The 20180-nt window shown below is 42.9% G+C and overlaps 1 protein-coding gene across 1 annotated transcript in view; it reads left to right on the forward strand.

Annotated features, from left to right (window-relative positions):
• The first annotated feature begins 7657 nt into the window (after nt 1–7657).
• NEDD9 (neural precursor cell expressed, developmentally down-regulated 9) overlaps nt 7658–20180 on the forward strand; it is a 38684-nt gene continuing 26161 nt past the window's right edge. Inside the window, exon 1 of the mRNA XM_042806816.1 lies at nt 7658–7748. Coding sequence (XP_042662750.1) covers nt 7737–7748 — 12 coding nt within the window. The 5' untranslated portion in view covers nt 7658–7736. The remainder of the gene's footprint in view (nt 7749–20180) is intronic.

A 20180-nucleotide genomic window follows, 5' to 3' on the forward strand; every position in this document is an offset into this window, starting at 1 on the left:
CCAATTAAGTCAAAGCCAAAGCCTGGGATGTTACGTGACGTGGGCCAAATCCTGGTCTCAGTGAAGTCAAGGGAAGTTTTGCCAATGGGAATATGCTCTGTCCTTTTCACCCCGTCTTTGGCTACCCCACTGCTGGAAGCATTCAGAGTTTGCAAACGATAGCAATGGAGAAGAGAGGGAACAGAGTTCCCACATTACTCCTAGTATTGTTTTCTGAGAGTCCTGCAACATGCAGCAATGAAATGATCTTTTCTTTAAATGACATCGGACTGAATTGCTTGTTAAAAATAACAGAAGAGGAGGAGGGGTTTGGAAATCAGTCATTTTCCTTTAAAGAGTGATTTTGGGAGAGTAGACCATAAACAGATTTAGATGGCTGCAAAGATAACCATTTTTGGCAGTTTTGTGGAGATGCAAATATACACTGAGTATGAGATGAGAGCTTAAACACCAACACCCAAAGAAGAGAAATAAGTCAGTGTGAGACATTTCACGTGCCGTTCTCTGTTATTATGGATATCAACTGACCTCCACGGATTTGGTTGAGGTGAAAGAGAAAAAAAGATTATTTTTTTCTTATCATGAGTCCTCCCTCAAAATATCTCCAAAAGAAGCAAATTTCCCTGAAATTCCTCAAGCCCCAAAACACATCCAGGCTGAGACTTCATGGGAAACTTAGTGGTTAAAGCAAAACAGGAGTTTCCTCTTTGGATTGATTTTTTTTTTTTAAATCCTTAATTTTCATTTTATTAAATTTTTATTTTTGCTTCCCCTCCTTCCATTGGAAAGAAGTGGTTGCTGGCTAGTGGACAACCACCAAGCTGCTGGTCCTATCAGGGAGAAATGCTTTTGGTGCTATGAAAGAGTTGCTGGTGAGAAATGGGGAGAGGGAAAACATAAGGATATAAAATATAAAAACAGCAGATTATCTTTTCTAAAAGAAGCATGAGAGATGTGCAACAAAATGTTCCTAAAATCAAAGAGAACAAAAATAACAGGCTTTGCAAGCAAAATGGACACAGCTGGCTAGTCCAGTCGCAGGACAATTCCTTGGATAATGTGTAAAACAAAGGAAGGAAGTGAAATGTGAAGGACAATTTACAGTCAAATTTAGGGTCAGTTTTGAGGTCTTGCCAAGTTAAAATAGTATGCATTTTGCAAATCAGGGGGAAGAGGAGAGTATTTAGACAGTGGTTGCTTTGGTCCTGGCTCCCTGAGATGGGGATAAGATGAAGAAATGCTCTCCACAATGGATTCATAGGATTTCAAGGATTTTGATGCAGCATTTTTAATCTAATAGGTGTGTAAGGACTTCAGCGCACACTCCTCTTCATACACCGGTTTGTAGCTTCGTGTTTCTGTATAACCACTTTCCACACAAATTCAGAGGAAAGTGGTGGCACGTGTGTTTGGAAGTGGGGCTCTTCAGCCTGTCGACTGCAGGACTGGGAAGGCAGGAGGAGGGGAAGGAGAGGCAGGCAGGAGCAGGGCACAAGAGCAGAGCCACGGGCTACTGCATTCCAGACAAAGCTTCTGGGGATGGGAATTGCCACACGTTCTGCTGTGTGTGCATGTGTAGAGGTGAGTGAGATTGCACCTGCTGAGAAAAAAATCTTACCGATGCTAGTCTACAAAGGCTTACCTTTCTAGACATCAAACAGGATATCACAGGAAAGTGAACCTTTTTACTCTGGACCAGTGTTTCCTACTGAATTGTCCACACTCGCCCTCCTGCTTTCATGAAGGAACTCCTTTGTTTTTGGGTTATGTGCTATTTGAGTCAAGACTTCATTCCCACAAACCTAGCATGCTGGGTGCATATATTTGAAAGAGCCTGAGGTGTGTCCAAACTGGGATCATAGTGCTGTGGTGGGCTGGTTGGCCTCCACCAAAAAAACCCCCACCCCTAGCCCAAAACCAAAAGGAAAATAAAAACCTTACGCAATTCACTCCTATTTTAACAATTTTAATACTCGGTGGAATAATGTAACATGAGCTACGTGGATAAAATCTCAGCTCCAGAGTTTTGCCCAAACCATGGGAAGTTCAAGTAGAAAGTTCAGGTAAAGACCTGAGCTTTTGGATGCCAGCACTATGACTTCTTATGACTGCATGAAAAGCTTAATGTGCCCAAGATATGTGCCTAAGTTTCTTGTCTGAGGCAATTCCAGTTCCAATTCTGGATTGCTTTCATCTTAAATGAGCTGTGATGTCTAAACATACATTTCCTCTTGAGCAACCTCCCTGTATTATATTTATCATATTTCATCTGCACAATTGTGAACCAGAGAGAACAGAAGCCTTTTGCAGCCTCCATAGTATTGCTACTTCTCAGCTTTTCTTAAGAAAAATAAAAAAATCCCTCTTGGCATCAGTAGGCTGAATGGCATGCACGCCACACGTCTGGAAGCAAGCCTGTATTTTTTAACCCATCTATTAAAAATATTCATTGCCGGGGGGAAAATAAAGGAGTGTATTCTGCGAGCACGACTGTTAGACTGGTTGGCTTGTTTGGGAAATGAATGAGCCTTTGACAGTATCTCTGGAAGGAATAGGCCAGTGCGTGCTCCATCCTGACATTCTTTCCCCTCTCCAGTCTTCCCCGCATACTTTACATTCTTCTTGCCCCACCAGCACCACCAGTTCGTGGGCAGGCGAGCCCTGGGGACCCGGTCTGCCACAGCCCTGCACCCATCTTGAAGCCACCGGCTTCTGCCATCTCTCCTACCCAAGGCACCAGCGTCCTCTGCACCAGTGCACCTCTCAAGGTTCGCAGGGCTCCTACTGGCCTCGGCTTTGCAAAGCGCGCATGGCAGCGCAGCTACAATTGCCACCGCCTTCCACCAATCCCTTCCAACGCTGCTGCTGGGACCATGAGGTCCCCCTGCCCCACGTGCTCCACAGCAGCCGGATGGCTGGGGCCGCCGCTGTGCTGCACGGGCCTGGGAAAGCTATTCTATTCCATCCTTATCTGCAGTTAGTACACAGCATCGGACCAGAGATAAATTTGCTTTTTTGATTCTACTTTCTTTCCTTTCTCCAGCCTGAGATGGGACTCTCATGCTGTTTTAATAGTGATTCCACTGTTTTCCTTTCCCATGTCCATTTCCTCCTGAGAAGGTGACCGCCTGCTTCTCCTAACAAGTGAAAAATGTAGCAGTATTTATTTATTTCCCTCCCTTTTTTGTTGTTTTTTTTTTTTAAAAAACTGAACAGACTTTTTAGGTTTTATTCACTGGGTCAGGCTGGTGGCTTAGCAGTAGCCAGTGCCAGACTATCTAAACTCCAACTGCCTTCTATGATTCCTCAAGCTAACAAAGGCTGGATTCACTTTCAAAACCTTTTGGGTGGGAGGACACCAGTGTTTCTTTCTCACTGGCATTTGAGGCAAAAGAGAGGACAGAGGGAGCTGCATTTATTCCCTTTATCTGAAGGGGGTCACTAAAAAGGGCCTTGATGGTTGACTTACAATGTTAAATGAGCGATTCCTGAAGAAACACTGCATAAAATGCCCTTCTTGAGAATGTGAACAGCTTTTGTGCTTTATCATGAAAGGAGGTGGGATGCCTGTTAGATTAGTTCATATATATTAATGAAAATGTGGAATTCTAGAACAAGGCAAGTGAACTAGCTGTGTGGTTAAAACGCATCTTAGGTAGAATGGCAAAAGACAGACAAATTTTAAAAAATATTTCTATTAACAATTTTTTTTTTCTCACTATTTGACCATTGCATTTAAACCCAGCCACTACAGTGATCACTACCCACCCCTCCGTCTGCCAGGACAGACTTCTGTAACTGTTAAATGGAATAAACCGCTTGCTTGAAAAGATTTCCATCCCTGGTCAAAGAAAAACAGAGCAGACTTTGTTTTGGTTTGCTGAAATGCAAAATATTTCCTTCTTTGGGTGAGAATGAAATCTTTTTCTCATTATCTCCTAGTGAGGTGGGAGAGGGGGCCTTTCTGCGCAGAGAGACACAGAAGCCTGCCCACGGCAGTGCTGAATTTTTCTTAATCTTCCTTTCAGGAAACAGCAGCGTTTCATCTTTTTTAACAGATTTGTCCAAGCAAGCAAATTCCACCACTCTGAGTGTGTATAAAACCATCCGATACTGAAGAAATTCCATCCACTGCATACCCACTAAACCAGTCTGGGTAGTGTTACAGAGGTGGCAGGACCAAGGCTAATTACCACGACTCCTTTGCTCATAAAGTCCAGTGGCACTATAACTAATTTTAATCCCAATCCCCTGGCAAAGTATTACAGCAAGAAGTGATGCAGATGTCGTACGACATTATCCAAAGAATAGTTAGGGCTTTTTGCAGGAAAAAAAAAAATAAAAAAAATAGCTCAGTGTTTCCCAAACGCAGAGCTCACCGACCCTTCCTGAAAAGACTCTCTCAACTGTGAGGGAGACACTCTGCTGCGTCTCTCTTTTCTCAGGTTGTGTCACGGGGAAATAGGAACAAGGGATTCTTGTTTGAGCAACCTTTCAGAGCAGGATATCTGTCTCGTGTTCTTCTCCTATCAACTGTCACAGGGCGATAGCTGGCTGATTTGCTTCAGTGAGTATTCCCTTCCCAGCCCGGCTGACAGTTCTCAGCGGGTAAGCCGCAGAGCCTGGCTGACAAGCAGACCCCCCGGCTGCCCTTCCATCTCACCTGCTGCCATCCCCCAAATACCCCAGAACCCCAACTAGCAATCTGGAGTGCACTGGGGAGACACAGACGGGTGGTGTGTGGAGAAATAAAGCGAGCGATAAACTCTCCAGGATGGTGTATGAGAGTAGGAGACAAGCAGGAGGTTGCCCAAATAGCAGAGAGTGGTATTAATTGCCCCCAGCAAAAGCAAAGAAACAAACAAAAGCCACTGATGCAGGCACAAGGCGAAGTCATGGAACCCATTTGCTACTCTGCTAGAATTGGAGCAGCATAAAATATGAGGCGGTGAATCAAGCCATTGCTGTGCTGTGAAGCAAAAAGACACATTACATGAATTACCCTCCTGAGAACTTCAATAGGACCCTGTAGTTATAAATCCTGGCAATATAGCTCAAGTTGCCTCTACAACACAGACATCAGTAATGCCAGGTCTTGGCTTCCTCATCAGCATGTTCCATTGTATAATTGAGCTGATTATCCAAGGCAACCAACTCAAAACTTTCCTCAACTACGCCTGAAATACAATATTACATAGCAAAGGCACAGCAGTCGACAAGGTCATCGGGAAAAGCAAAGTCCTTGCACTAATCACAAATGCGTGCTTGCCACAGTCCTGACTTCTTATAGTAGTGCATCAAGGTTAGAGGATCATATTTACAAATCTCTCTTTCAAGGTATATCTAATTCCTGACATTCATGATAGATCGGGGAGCTCCGCCACGCTGCTAGCTCTGCTAGAGGTGTTGCACTAAGCAGGAGTATTTCACCCTTGGGGAAATTAAAAAGCCCCTCAAAGTGCAAAGAAAACCTCAGCCAGTAAACGGAGTAGGTGAGAGAGGGGGGAAGGAGGGTGCGTGAGTAAAATGAGCAGTGGGACTTCGCTGAGGAGGTGATATGTGATGGCAATCTCTCTTTCTCCCTGTAAAATACCAATTCTTGTAATTGCTTCTTCAGAATTGTAAAGTACAGCTATCAACACCAATAGGCTTTTTGTTTTCATGCCCAAAATGTCATTCCAGTGGCATCTAATTAAAAGTTTTTAATATGACTTATGGAGAGCGATAAAGGCAAAACAATGTATACAAGGGAACAACCCAACTAGAATTTTACATTAACACATCTGTTACCTCATATTAAGATCCGTCAGGGACATTTTACACACATTGAAAGCAATGTAAGCTAAAACAAAAGCAGAAAGCACAGCTTTCAAATGTGCTTAGGTTTCATAATGTGATTGTCAAGCATTCAGAAAAGGGGAAAATACCAATTACATGAAAAGTATCACTATTGGCATGATGACTGGAAACCAGATGCACTCTGCATTTAAATATAGGTGAAGTCAGAAATATGATTCTAATTTTCTTATTTTTATCTCTGATAATTATCCAATTTTTATTAATGTGGGTTTACAATCTTTAATGCGTTTATCTTCATGACAATGGTGCTAGATAAAGAGATTATACAGATCTTATTCAGGGAACAGGATTTGGATGCTAGTTCAATACCACTCTAACCCCTCAGCCATTGCATCTTCTGTACTTAGGAGGAATTTTCTCCTCCCAGGAGAAATTTTCATCCTTGGAGTGTGAAGGGCAAAAACACAAAAAAAGAAAAGCAAAAAAAGGTCAAACTCTACAGTTAAGAAACACTCCAGAGAGATTTTCACTTTCGTAATAGTAAGCTGGTTATGCATAATCACTGGAAGAATTATTTTCTTTAATCGAGTGTCTAAGGACACAGCATACAAATGAGCTTTATTCTCATGAAACTACCCAAATTTATTTTGATGCTGCATTTAAAACAATGCTGCCCCAAACTTAGCACATGTAGAATATTATTAAGCCCAGTTACAGTGGCAAGCTCTGCACTGCAGAAAGCAGAAGCTCACTTTTCTCTCTAACAACTCAGACATCTTTTATACTGACAGGGATTCATACTGATGAACTGTTAGGGCATGTGCAGTCAAGAAGACAGTATAGAAAAAAAGTTAGTTTTGCATTCATTTAATAAATTTGTATAGCACCGCCACATATTTTATGCTGGAACTAGAGAACAGAGGAGATTGCAGATAGAAGTATGACATTCTTTAGAAGCCATGAAACCATTTTAGCAATAGGATCCCTCTCTAGGGGATTAGTCACATGAGAATTTAAGGATATCGTTGTACTATGGAATTAAGTTATGTTTGTAATCTGGTAGTACAAGATTATTCTTTGCTGTTTTTCTTTAGCCCACTAGAAATAGTCTTTGAGTCCATCTGTGATTGTTACTCAATTTTTACTCAAATTTGATACTCAAATGTGTATTGGGTAAGATCCAACTTGGGCAAGATGGAGAAAATTTATTTCCTGTTCATCTAAACAAGCTGGAGTATGTCCCATACACAAAGATTCTTACTGCGTGCACCATATTAATCATGTCTAATTAAGGGGTCTGACTTGAAAAGCATGGAGGATCACCACACATTTATTTTTCCCGCTCTTCCCTGCCATTGAGATACCAGAGTTAATTATTACTCTCTTCCAAATAATCCTTATTTGCCATGGCCACTCTTTATAATGGACGTCTATAGATTATTAAAGCCGTCTTGGCCTCTGGTACCTAATCGGCGCATTAAATAGCGGGCTTTCCCAGGCAAAGCGAGCGCTGGGGTGTTTTCACTCGGGTAGTTCAAAGATCACCTTTCTGCGGACAAACGGCAACAAAAATCAGCTGTGAGGACGGGAACGGAGCGGCGCGAAGCCTTCAACCCCTCCGAAAGAGGTGGCCGCGGAAGGGATGGGCAGAAAAGGTCTAACACCGAGCACGTTTTGCGTGAAAAACTGCTCACACACCGCCCCCGCCCCCGCCAACTCCCCTCAGCGCCGCCGCGCTAACGGCCGCCGCGAGCGGGGGGCGGGACCTCGTGTCATCCCGTCCCGCCCCCCCCGCCCCAGCGCTGCCAATGGGAGGGCCGCTATGCAAATGAGCGGGGCAGCCTGGCGGCGGGGCTGGGCGGCGGGGCGCGGAGAGCGGCGGCGATGCGGGGCGCGTGCGGCGGCCGGCCCTCCCCCCAGCTCCTCGCTCCGCAGCCATGAAGTACAAGGTGAGCCCGGGGCCGCGGGAAGGGCGGGCGGCTCCGTCCCTCAGGGGCTTGGCTCGGGGCTCCCCTCCGCAAAGGGTCGGGGTGCGGTGCTGGCGCCGGGAATTGGGGCGGCCAGGCCTCCCCTCACCCGCAGAGCCCCAGGGGAGGTGCCCCGGGCGGGGGGAAGCGAGGGGGCAGCGAAGCGGGGACCCCCCCCCCCCCCAAATGGGTGCTGTGAGGTGTTGGCGATGCGGAGGGGGAGAAGGGGTTTTCCTTCCCCCGACCCAGCGGTTGGGCGGGCGGAGGGGGGTGAGCCCGGCTCCTAGGGGATGCCCGGCAGCGATTTGGGACAGGTACCGATGCTTCCCCCCACCTCCTTGGTGCCACTCACCCGTTTGCCAGCCCTTTGTGGAGGTCTCGTTATCGCCGTGGGGTTGTTCGGGGTGGTCTGTTCGATGGGTCACAAGCAAGGAAAAAAAAAAAAAAAAAAAAAGATACAACTGTGTATTTAAAAAAAAAAAATCCAAACCAGGTAGCCTATCCCTCTTTCCATGTTAAATAAGTGACTTCTGCTTAACCTTTTACCAGAGGTGTTTGTTTTGTTTTGTTTTCAAAAACCACAAACGTGGAGGCTTTCATCCTAATGTTTTAATCCTAGTATTACTCTACTTAAAAACGTATGGGCAAGGTACTGAATTGCCCACAGGGCATTAGATTACTGTACAGACATACCGTAATCTGGTGTGATTGGAAAAAAAAAAAAAAAAAAAAAAAAGGGGAGGCAAGGAAAAATTTTCCTTCCTCTGCCAAAAATAACTTAAGCATCAATAAAAAGGTGATTTGGAAATGTCACACATTATATACTTACTTGGAGACTAACTTGCTTTGGAAGTGAAGTCCATCTTACTGAATTCAGTCGGTGTAGTATAAAGGAGCCCCGATGCTATAACACCGTATAAGGCTTATAAACCTGGACAGATGGAGATGTGTGAGTGATACCTATGTAAATATACATGGATTTTCATGCTTTTCCATATATCTCTGAGCTCAGCCCACGCTTTCAGGATCACTCACATTCCCAAACTTTAGGAAATGTTAGAGTTAAGTTTTTAAAGCTGCTGCCAGTTTTTCCATCTCATGGTGGTTAAGAATAACCAGGAAAAATAAACTGTGTAAGCTATAAATAGACAGATATTCTGTGACATTGAAAGTTTTTATTTGGATTTGATGGCTTTTCTTTTTTTTTTTAATTCTATCTCAACCAATCTGAAGCCTGAGATCAAATTAATCTCCTGTCATGTTCAATTCCCCCTCAGATCAGTTAATGTAGACTTTATACCTGCTTAGAGAAGCTGTGACTCCAGTGTCTCAGTCCAGAGCTCATGAACTGCTTTCCAACTGCCCGTGGCTAAGGGGCACTCACATCCCAGTGGCAAAATAATAGTCCTGCATGGTTCTATAGGTTCCTGACTTCTCATGTCACTATCTATCCTTCCTCGGTTGCAAGACTGTGCTTCATACGTAGCCCAGTGGAACTGCAAGAACAGGGACCGATAAGGTGGCTCAAAAGGGAGGAGTCTTCCCTGCTCTGTAATGTTTCCTTTGCCCTGTCTGGTTGGAATGAGCATTTTGGTTAGGGTTTGTGATTATGTAATTCTAGACAGAGAAGGCTAGACAAAGAAAGGACAAGCCATTAAAAAAAAAAAAAAAAAAAAAAAAAAGGAGAGAGAGAAGACTGAGGGTTTTGGCCTCAAAAAACCTTGTCGTTTGAGGGTGTTTACTTTCCCTGGCAAATGTGAAGTAGGCTACTTATACTGTTTAACTAGGACAAACATCCTTAGATCTATTTCTTACCCCTGGAGTAACATATAAAGAAAATAACTGCTCATTCTGTCCCTGTTACTTTCTTTCTTTATTTCTTTCTTTTGTTTTCCTACAGAAAAATAAAATAAAGTCCTGTAGTTTTTACTGTATGCAGAAAATAAAGGAACAGTGTGCTTATGGCCTGCCTGGGGACATACTATCACTTCAGAGGTGGCTTAGCTTCCAGATGCAGAGTTGGGTCTATTTAACTACTCCTGGTGTAATATTGGGGCTTCCTGTCATCCTTTACTTTCATTGTGATAGTCCATAAGATAAGGCTTTGTTTAATGAAATTATTGAGATGCTTTTTAGAGTTCAATTAGAGTATTAACAGTTGGGCAGAACAGGAACTGACTTGTGTGAGACCCTGAGTATGTCTCTCCATCACTCAAGGCTTCACTTTCAGTGTGACTAAACCCAAGGTCTTTTCTGGTCTAGAAATCCTTTCCGCTACTTAATCTACCCTTTCTTCTACTCCTAAGCATTTTGAAAACTTCCTCCCTCTCTTCTTTCACCTAAGCTTCTTTTATTGTGTATCCCACTCTTTAAACATTCTTCCAACATAATAATCAAGTCTGAATCCTCTGAAAGCAACAGGGAAAATCCCTGTGGATTTAAGCATGTTCAAAATTTTACCTTATATATGTCTCTACACTTCTGTCTATCTTTTGAGCACTTGTGGAATTCAGTGAAGGTGTGACTGTTTAAGCAAAGACAAATTTGACCCCAGGATAGGTCCTGTTCTACCATTCATGTACTAGTTAAATATTGGAGAACACAAAAGTTACTCTAACTGAGCCATGGAAAGATAGCAAATGTTAAACATAACAATTACTTATATGCTGGTTGTGAGCATCTCTTAGTCCTACTTGTCTAAAAGCTACTTTCAGAAACTAATTCTTGTAGGGTGCAGTTGTCTTGTGGCAATACACCCCAGTTCTTTGTTTGATGACAACAGCATCCTTACGTGCTATATCTCCATGTACCACAAAACTGCATCCCATCAAATTCTCACAGGATGTCATTCCAGTATTCTGTAATCTAGAAGGCAGGATCAACCCTTTCTGAAACCAAACCCAGACTGTGATCCCAAGGATGAAGTAGTTACAGCAAAAATATACAACACTGGAACAGAAATACCAGTGGGTTGCCATGATCAGAGAAGAACATGAATGGGAGAGGATATATCTGGCCAGCAATTCCAATGCCCTTATCTCAGGCAATAAAAGTGTGACAGAAGCAAAAGGGAGAAGACATTATCATAACAAGGCTTTTGTAGTTTGTTGTCTGTTCACAAGCAAGACAAAAAAAGGGGGGAAGGAGAAAGGGGGACTTATCTGTTTACTAAAAGATCCAGACAGTTAGTGAAACAGGAGAGGAAAAAAACCCACTACATTCCTTACCTCATTTAGGCCAAAAGGAATGACGTAGATGTAAAGTATGAGGTCTTGATTATCTATTTTTAGATAATTTGTTGGGCAAGGAAGAAACCTAAGTAAATAGGTTTGAAATGCCTGCCATTTGTGCTAAGGCACAGTCCTGTAATATATAGACTAGATTACAATGCCTGCATGCCAAGACAAACAAAATAGTGTCACTGGGAAGAAATACTATATTCCCAACCAGAAATGCTTGTGAAAAGCTTCTTGTAACCCTGGCAATGAAAGACTTTGAGTGTCGGGCCATGTAAAGGGGAAAGAACTGCCTGTACTTTACTAACCAAATCCTCTCTGTTTCATTTATTTCTCACACTCCTCTTTGTTTTCCTTTTTTTGGTGTCTCAGCAATCATAGGGTGACAATCAAATTTAGAAGTAATTAGGAACTGTAAAACCTTGTAAAAGGTAGTGCTAGAGGAACAAACCAACCAAGGGAAAACCTGTCAAAGTTTGTGCTGTGTTTTCTCCTCTGTGTGTGTACAGAGGGAGGTGGCAGAAGTCTAGCAGAGTCAGGCCTAAATCAGCAGCAGCAGCACCAGTGAGATGTAGAAGTAGGACTGGCTCCAGTGTGGCCTCTGTGTCCCTTCCCTTTCCCCCTCAACTTTATGTACTTCTTATAAGCCTCCAATTCTGGGTCAAGTATGTATTTGTATACTTAATAGAGGTAACTGCCTCAATACCTTAGGGCATTTGAGAAACTCCCACAACAGAATTTGTTTGCCCTCCTAAAGACTTGGTAGGATAGCAAGGTCCTGTTAATTCTGTTTTATAGCTGGAGGTGCTGAGGTTTAGGGATATTCTAAAACTTGTTTAAGAAGTATTACAGCTAACAGCATGCAGGTTTTTGCATGATTTCTAAACTTCTGGGCTTTTTCCACTAACAGTCGCTCCTGAGTAATAGAGCTGTAAATCTATTTAAGCAAGAAACTGGTAGCCTAATTTGTCTCTGTCCAGTAGTTCCTAGTGTATGCTGAACAGTCATCCTTATATTTTTGATAGTTCCAATTCAGTTTGACCCTAGATAGTACAAGAAGCATTGGATACTAATCCGAGGGGTTTACTGATGCTTTTAAGATCCTGCTAGAGGTTGCAGGCACGTTAGACTATTACTGTCTCTTGAGGTACCTTGACTCAACATTAACCATTCCAAAGCAGTGCTATACTATCAAAAGACCTGGTCTGAGGGGGACCTACCAGATCAGAGAGCAGGAGAACTGCCTAATAGTAAGACTTCATGGAAACATCCTCTGCAAAGGAAAAATGAAAGTACATTCCAGGGGAGTTCTGCAGCCCTTCTAAGCCAATAACCACCATTTTGCAGAATACAGAATAGACTTCCAAGAAGTCTCATGAAGTGATATTGTGAACTCATTAAGTGTTGGAGCCCAATTCTTAAGACCATGCACAAACTCACCTCTGGAATCTTACTATCTCAAGCACAACAAGAAGGGGGGTTAGAAAAGATTATACTGGCACTGATATCTTATCAATGAACATTGAACTCATACGTGTAGTGGCTCAGGAGAAATTTATGTTATTGGACTGCCTGTGCCCCACTGCAAATACCAGAGTCATTGCAGCAGGGCCAGGTGTGTCTAGTGACCCAAGTGAAAATTCGAATGAGTCAATCCTCCTGAGTCACACACACCTCCAGGCACCACTACTGGAGTGGGTGTGCCTACTTTGGCCAACTTTAGAAACAGTGGGAGACCAGAAGCCTGTTTGCCTTCTTGCAAAGATCTTGCACTCATGGTAGTCCTCAGCCAAGCATGAGGTCCTGCTCTTGCACAGAAGTACAGGAGAAGAAGACATTCCCTCAGTACTTGGAAGTAGCAAACAGCCTTGTGTCTCAGTGCATACAAAAAGTAGAAAACCATGACAGGAGCATAAGGCCTCCTCCATGTCATATTGCTGTTATCAAAGATGTTAGGGGCATGGGAATAATTTTTGTATACAATAGATGAGCTTAGGTCACTTAGGGACCTAGGCAAAGTCACTTGTTTTTTTTTATTTGAACTAGCTTATCGCAGACATTTAAGGATTTAGATCCCATTCATACCAACAAGAATTAGGAACCCGCCTGCCTCCAAGATCTAGAGTTTAATTTCATTTTTAAAGCGACATAAGCACTTAAGAGGAGCATGCACAGGTGTCTGCCTTAGCTACAACAGTTGTGGAGAACCCTTACCTTCTGCTGTTCTCATTTCTGGCTGCACTTGATGGAGACAAGTAGCTGAACTTCTTGAGACATTAAAGTCCACACACCTCTGTAGGAGCCCACATTCAATGACATTTGGAATCGTAAATGTGCAAGTCACTTTTCAAGATGCTTCTTTACATAATACGTGCTCTCTGAGCATCTAGGAAAGCAGTGAACATTTACATGTTACAACAGCACTCTGAGCCCTGAAAGATGCTTTGTGGTAGGTTTTCAGTAGGATTGATCACACAGTCCTCTGGGACTGTACTACAAAAGAATATTTATGACATATATTCATCAGTATTTGTTAAATCAGGCTACTGCTAAGTAAAGCTGCATTTACAGGTATTCCTTGCTGCTTGTGAATGGCTGCTGCTCTCCATATCAGTAAAGCTGGGTCACTTTATAGCAGCTAAGAGTACAGCCCTTCAGTATTGCTGCCTGTTTATCACAGGCTGCTCTTGGCAAGTGACCCTTTTTCTTTTGCCTTTTGGTCTAGACATTACAGTAGTGGAAACTGTCTTAATTTTAAGGAGTTCATTTTTCCACGGCAGATTTGGACATTGCTTGCGTTTGACAAGAAACAGGACTGCTAAAGCTATAGTTTGCAGTCCTAGAAACACAAGTTCATAGCATGACAAAAATTGTATATTTTTTTTTCTCTATAGGGATGAGGCCCATTCTCGCCTTTCTATTTTTGTGTTTGTTTTAAAAACACTTCATTCACCGTCACAGTGGATTAGCCTGGCCGGAAAAGGAAGAGTAATAAGAATGGATTTACTCTACCAGACTGCAGTCAGTGCACCAGAAGCCCTTTCTTAGACAGGCCTCATTCACAGCAATGCTGAAAATGTCAGTGATAGCAATACTGTGAATCATTTGGTGACAACAAATCTTAGAAAATGCTGAAGGATCCTAGGGGCAAATCTCAGTTCCTCCAGTGAATGTCCTGCTTAGTTGAGGGCAGGGGGAGGAAATTACAGACCATGAAAACTCAGTGATTCTCTTTCAAAGGAATTTTTTGATCCAAAGAATTAAATACGAAACAACTGGGAGTGTGCACTCTGTTTAACTTGCAGCTTGAAGTAGGTAGGGCCATGAATGCCCTTGTCCTGTGGACTTTACATCCAGTTAAAACGTTTAGGGTAATAAAGCAATTTTTACAGTTCTAGAAGGGCCTAGTTTACAAGCCGATATCTTCTCTTTTTTCTCTCTCACTGCTTATACTGCTTTATCTTGTTCACAGCCCAGAAACTACACAAACCAATCTCTCATGTGATCAAGAATACATTTAAAGTGGTATTTCAATCTGGGAGTAAGCATAGTAACTGTAACTGGTTAAAAGGCACCTCCACACTCACCCTCTCCCTTTGCCAGGGGTAGACTTCCCTAGAAAATGTCAGCTTCCCCAACTTGAGCAGTTCTGGGAGGCTTGTTGACTTTTGCTCACTGCTCTCTGGTATGGAGAAGACCCTGACTGGACCTGGCAAGCCTCATGTGCCAGCCAAGCCCTGCTCCCCTGGAAATGTGTCTGATTCACAGGCAACATGCTGCCTGTAGCCCCATCAGTCTGCTGAGGGCTGGTAGGAGCCTGGAAACATGAGCTCCCAAGCTTGTTTTTTTCAGTAAGCTGGACTTCCAGGGCATCCCAAGTTGCAGCTGCCTGTGCAGTATTCCCAGATGGTGACACTAAAGTGACAGAGAAGGGTGGCTTTCCCTTGTATGGAGAATTTTTGGAGAGAGTTGGGGGAAGAAGAGCATGCCCCAGTTCACCTAAATTCTAGGTTTAAAAGAACAAACAGACAGACTTAATTTCCAAAGCTGAAGACATCAGACACTAATAAGTTGGTGACAATACTAAGGTCCTATGTCTACACAGCTATGGTTTCTTGACCATCAAGCTGTGATTGTTTCCCCAGAGCTGCACAGAGAAGGGTTAAATTTGGGAGGAGGGGCTTTTTTTAAGGAAACTTTGTCTGGGAGAAAACTGCTCTCAAATGCCAGAAAATGGAAAACTGAGAACTAAAACCACACGTTTCAGGATTCTTTCTTTCCATCTTCTTTCCCACCCCCCCACCCCCCCTTCTGTTCTGCTCCTTCAATTCTTAAGCATTCAACATCCGATCTCCTTTCATTAAGTTTTTAATTGCTTGCCCGAGGGAAAGAGGTCAGGTTTTCCATCTGCTTTTTGATTTTGATGTACTGCAGTTTAATCATGGTGAGATCATATTTACTCTAAGGCTATTGTTTGCATGCTTTATTTTTTCCTTTCTTCCCCTCCCCCCCCATTGATGTCACAGGAGGCACACAGCCCTCAGACAGATTTGAAAAGGCCTTTTAAAGTCATGGAACTAGATCACACCCTTCCTTGGGTGGGGGGAAAGGAAACCAGTTAAGAGGGTAAAACATATATAGAAAACTTTGCAAATTAGGTGTGGTGGAATTTCCCAAAATATTAATAGGTCTTGAAGGTAAGTCAGGGGATGTGGTTTGCATTCCCAGAAAGAGCAAACAAAATGGTGTTTCAGCACTCCTGTAAAACCCCAGAAACTCAGCGGGCAGGGGAGTAAGATCAGGATATGTCATCAATGGATCACTGCTCGGCTTCACTGCAAACTCTATCTGCCTTCTCTGATAGCCCCAAAACAAGGTGGGTGGTCTGACAGCACGGCAGGGGTGTGGATTAATCTCAAGGGTGTTCCCCAGGGCCCAGCAAAAGAGCATTACCTCAGATATGCCCGTGTGTAACGTAGCTATGAGCTGTTGGGTCTCGCACAGACCCCAAACAGAAGGTTGCTATGTAGTAAAAGGGAGTTGCGGCTTCTGTTAAACTGCCCCTGCAAGCTCACTGAGCGCCTCAGAGGTTTTGTGTGATTTAGATGGTGTTTGTGATACAATACATCCCGCCTTCACTGCATCAGAAACAGAAAGGGTAAATCAACTCCTTATTTAACATCTGACCTCGAATTATATTTCTTTGATTGCCTTTGTAATGCTGAGGAAAGCAGAGCACCACCCCCACACCTTACCTCCCCTCTAACTAAAATCAAATAAAACCAGCCAAGCCAAAACACAGAACTCAGTTGAGAGACAGAAGACTATCATGCAAACAAACAAATGAAGCCTAGTTTATTGTCCTTTTAACCAATGTTGAGTTATTGTTTCGTTGCGCTTTATAGATACTTAGTCAGAAAACTCTTCATCTCACTTTTCCACTTTGAAGTGTCAGGCGCAGCAATAAGCTGATTCACTCAGTGCAGAACAATGAAGTATTTTAGTCACACAGGCCAAAGCTTTAGTTAGGATCTCTTGCTCTAACCTTCATTTATGGATTTTTCCTTTTTTACTTCACCCCACCTTTTCTACTCTCCTAATTCCTTCTTTCGGATTCCTTCCAGAGTTGCAGGTTCACCACCATGCCTCAGTTGTGCAAAGTACTTTGCAGACTGCCTACAAAAAACTGGATACACAAATATCTCCTGTTTGCTTAAAATGGAACAGCTATGCTGAAACAAAAAAAAAGTGTTCTCAGACCAGAAAGCCTTCAGTCTCTCACATGTTTACATTACATTTGAATCCCAGTCTTGGGTGAACTGAGGGACCACAACAGCATCTTGGAGCAGGTGTGTGAAGTGCCTGGGCCCTGGCCTGCCCGCCGCCCCTGATGGGGAGAGTACTGTGCCTGCAAGAACTGACAGCATATTCCAAGAGCATGACAGCCATAAGCCTACTCTGGTTTATCCAAGTATGATCCAGTAAGGAGGGGACATTCCCATTTTTCATCCTTAACTTATTGTGTCACACTATAAAAAAAAAAAAAAATCCCAGCCAGAAAAACTTCTGAAATTCAGGCCTCTAATTTAAGCCACTGAAGCCTTTCTGTCAGAAGGCACAGAGCACAAACTTCCCTTTCTTCTACCAGTACTGCTTGTAGTGAAACTTTTTCTTAGAATGAAACTCACTGCTTACTGGGTTTTCAGATTGCTTCTTCAGTCTCACAGGTGAATCATTACTATTAGGCCTACTGCAACCATACAGGGGTACATAAATGCTTAAGAGCTTACTTTGGAATGGCAGTGATTCATTTTTAAAAAACTTAAAAGACAGGAGAATCGGTATTAAAATATTATGGGTAATTAAAAGTGATCCAACCAAAATGAAGCTATTGGTTTGTGTACAGACACTTCTTTGGGGTGTCTCACCCCACCTTTCCTTCCTTTGTTCCTCTCTTCCTTCCTTCTCCTAAGCTAGCTAAACATAGAAGCAAAGCCTTTTGGCATTTTAAGAAAGTTTGTCCAATAATAGAGAAGAAGGGGGGTCCCACCCTTTTTCAGTTAAGAGCAGAGGTGATTTCCCTAGTTCTATTTGCACATAAACTGTATACATAGGAAGCAATACTTAAAAACAAGACAAAGGCAGAACAAAACAACACACCCCACAAGGCAAGCACAGGGCAGAGATCAGTATCCACAAGCCTGGGCACTGTGGAACATCTTCATATTGCACCTCTGAGGGAAGTGACTGAAATTCTTCGAGCTTATGGCTGGTTGAACCTTTTCCTCGAGCGTTCATTCATTGCAGAGCTGGCTGAGGAGTCATGTCAGCAGCCCTGTGCTAGGAGCTTGGCACTGCAACACTTGGCCCTTAAAGAGTCCATTGTATTTAATCTCATAGCGTGTCATTTATTATTCCTCTGTTTGCTTCAGTGGCTGTGGGCACCTCACATGCTCTTGTAAGCCACTTCACTGAATGTGTTTACTCTAACAGAAAGAGTAGATGTTTTCACCACTCTCTTTAACTCTTGCTTCTTCCCTCTGCTGCCAAAGCCTCATCAACAATCAACCTTTTCATTCTCCAAAGCACAAATTACAGAATTCTATCAGCATGGAAGGCTAACCAAAATTGATCGTATTCTTCAAAGTATTTTCATGTGTCTTTACTCAGCTGCAGACATGTTAACCATCACTTGCAGTAAGCTAAGGAGAGAGCAGACACCTTTGACTGTTCTATAATAGACTACATTTATACATCTGAATTTGGCCTGCAATTTCTTCAGCATCTGAGAAGAAAAATAATTCATGGAGTCTTTTTTTTTCTTCTTCAGGTTCTGCAAGTAGACTAGCTGACAGATTTCAGAGCAGGATCTTTTGCTCTCAGTCAGGTTTTACTAAGACATGCATCCTGGACACAAAAAGAGAGAAAAATCTAAGGTGGGCAGAGAATACAAATTGCGTCTTTCCAGGTTTTATCTAATGCAGTTGCAACTGGCATTAAAGGAAGATTCAGATAGACATTTCAAATCCCAGGTTCATTTTAGCTAGAGAGCTTGAAAGCTTCACTTTTGTCTCAACCAACATAGAAAGTTGAGACCATGGGCAATGTAATCTGTATTTAATCTAGAGAGTCTCCATTTCAGTTTTAGTTCTTTTAGACAGAGTTTCTGACACAAGGCATCAACAAAGTCTGCTGAGCCTTTTCCTGCAGCATGTTCCAGCTAAAATCCCCAGGCAGCCATCATTAGGGTCAGGCTCCCTTTCCCTTTGACCTGCTAACAACTAGGATAGCACTTTATTTAAGAGTAGACTGAAAAACTTCCTTTTTTCAGCGATTTTACAGAAGATGCTTTCTACTGCACTCAAGAGTCCAAGGTCAAGAGGAATTTAAGCTTCTTGAGAACAAATGAGGTTTTGTTGGGTTTGTTTGTTTGTTTGGTTTTGCCTGTAAAGAGTATTAATACAGTGGGGACCTGGCCCTGTCTTCGCCTTCCAAACATCCCAGTATGGCTAGCAAGGCTGGGGGATACAGAAGCTGTACTGAATCCATCCAGTCAACCATTAGCTGTAGAGAAGCACTTGTTAATTGAAGTATGGCTGCTGTAAGTCAGAGGGGTCAGGAGAGTGGACCTGTATGTAGACCACAGATACTTTCAGATTTTGAGGAGAGCACCATTGCACCTATCGTAGTTAATTTAACTGGACCAAAGGGGAACAACAGAGTTTTCCATCCTTAGTCTTATTAAAAGAAGATGGTAGCTGCTAGTATGTTCATTTTATGAAGCACAGCTGATTTCTACGGCAAACTAAAAGTTTTCCCTATCTAGGATCAGATAATTCCTCCCCTGCCATTACAGAACTTGAATTTGTAGTTCTGAATCTGTTGCCCTCCTTTTTTCTCTTTGTATTAGAAATATAAACGGACTTCTGCACAACTTGCCAGTTGCAAAAACAAGCTCCAAGACAAGTTTTTCATCAGCCCTTTCTCTACTTTCTCTATTGCCAGTTTGTTTAGGAGATGGCCGAGGTTTTTTTAGGACTTAGTCATACACAAAGGTCACTGCTGTGCCTCTGCCTTTTCATACCAGATGTTAGTGCTTACTTGGTGCCTATTTCAGAAAGAAGAGTGACAGACCCATGCCTCTTAAAAGCAAGTCCAATCAATTCCAGATAACCCTCCCCAGTCTCTGAGCTAATGAGACCAGTAAGAGGGAGTATTGCGAGATGTGGGCTCTGATGCCCACAGCATCCAAAAATTAATCGAATTTGTCAAATCAGTCCAGATAAAGCCCGCAAGCATTGAGAGATAACTTTGATTAGCACTTCCTTCTGTGAGTAGAAAAGTAGAGACTGCCATCTTGATTGCCACAGCAGGTTAATGGCACCTCTGTGGTTTTCACAAGCTTTCCTCATGACCTTCTCTGGTGACAGTTTTATTTTTCTGAAGATTGACTCTGCTGACTAATGAGAGCAACTGTAACACTGCTCATGAAGCTCATATTAAAGATTCCTGTGAAGGAAGAGTAAAGCTGGGGAAATGCTCAAAATGCAGAAGGTTTGCGTAGCAGGAACTGTGCCTGTAATGCTGGCAACAAGCAAAAGGCTTAGTGTTTCTGGTCCCAGTGCTTATTTGCAGGAATATTTTGCCTGCTTCACTGCTCCATCAGTGACTGATGCTG

Source organism: Tyto alba, unplaced genomic scaffold, assembly GCF_018691265.1.
Source record: "Tyto alba isolate M040663 unplaced genomic scaffold, T.alba_DEE_v4.0 Super-Scaffold_48, whole genome shotgun sequence".
Taxonomy (NCBI): Eukaryota; Metazoa; Chordata; class Aves; order Strigiformes; family Tytonidae; genus Tyto; species Tyto alba.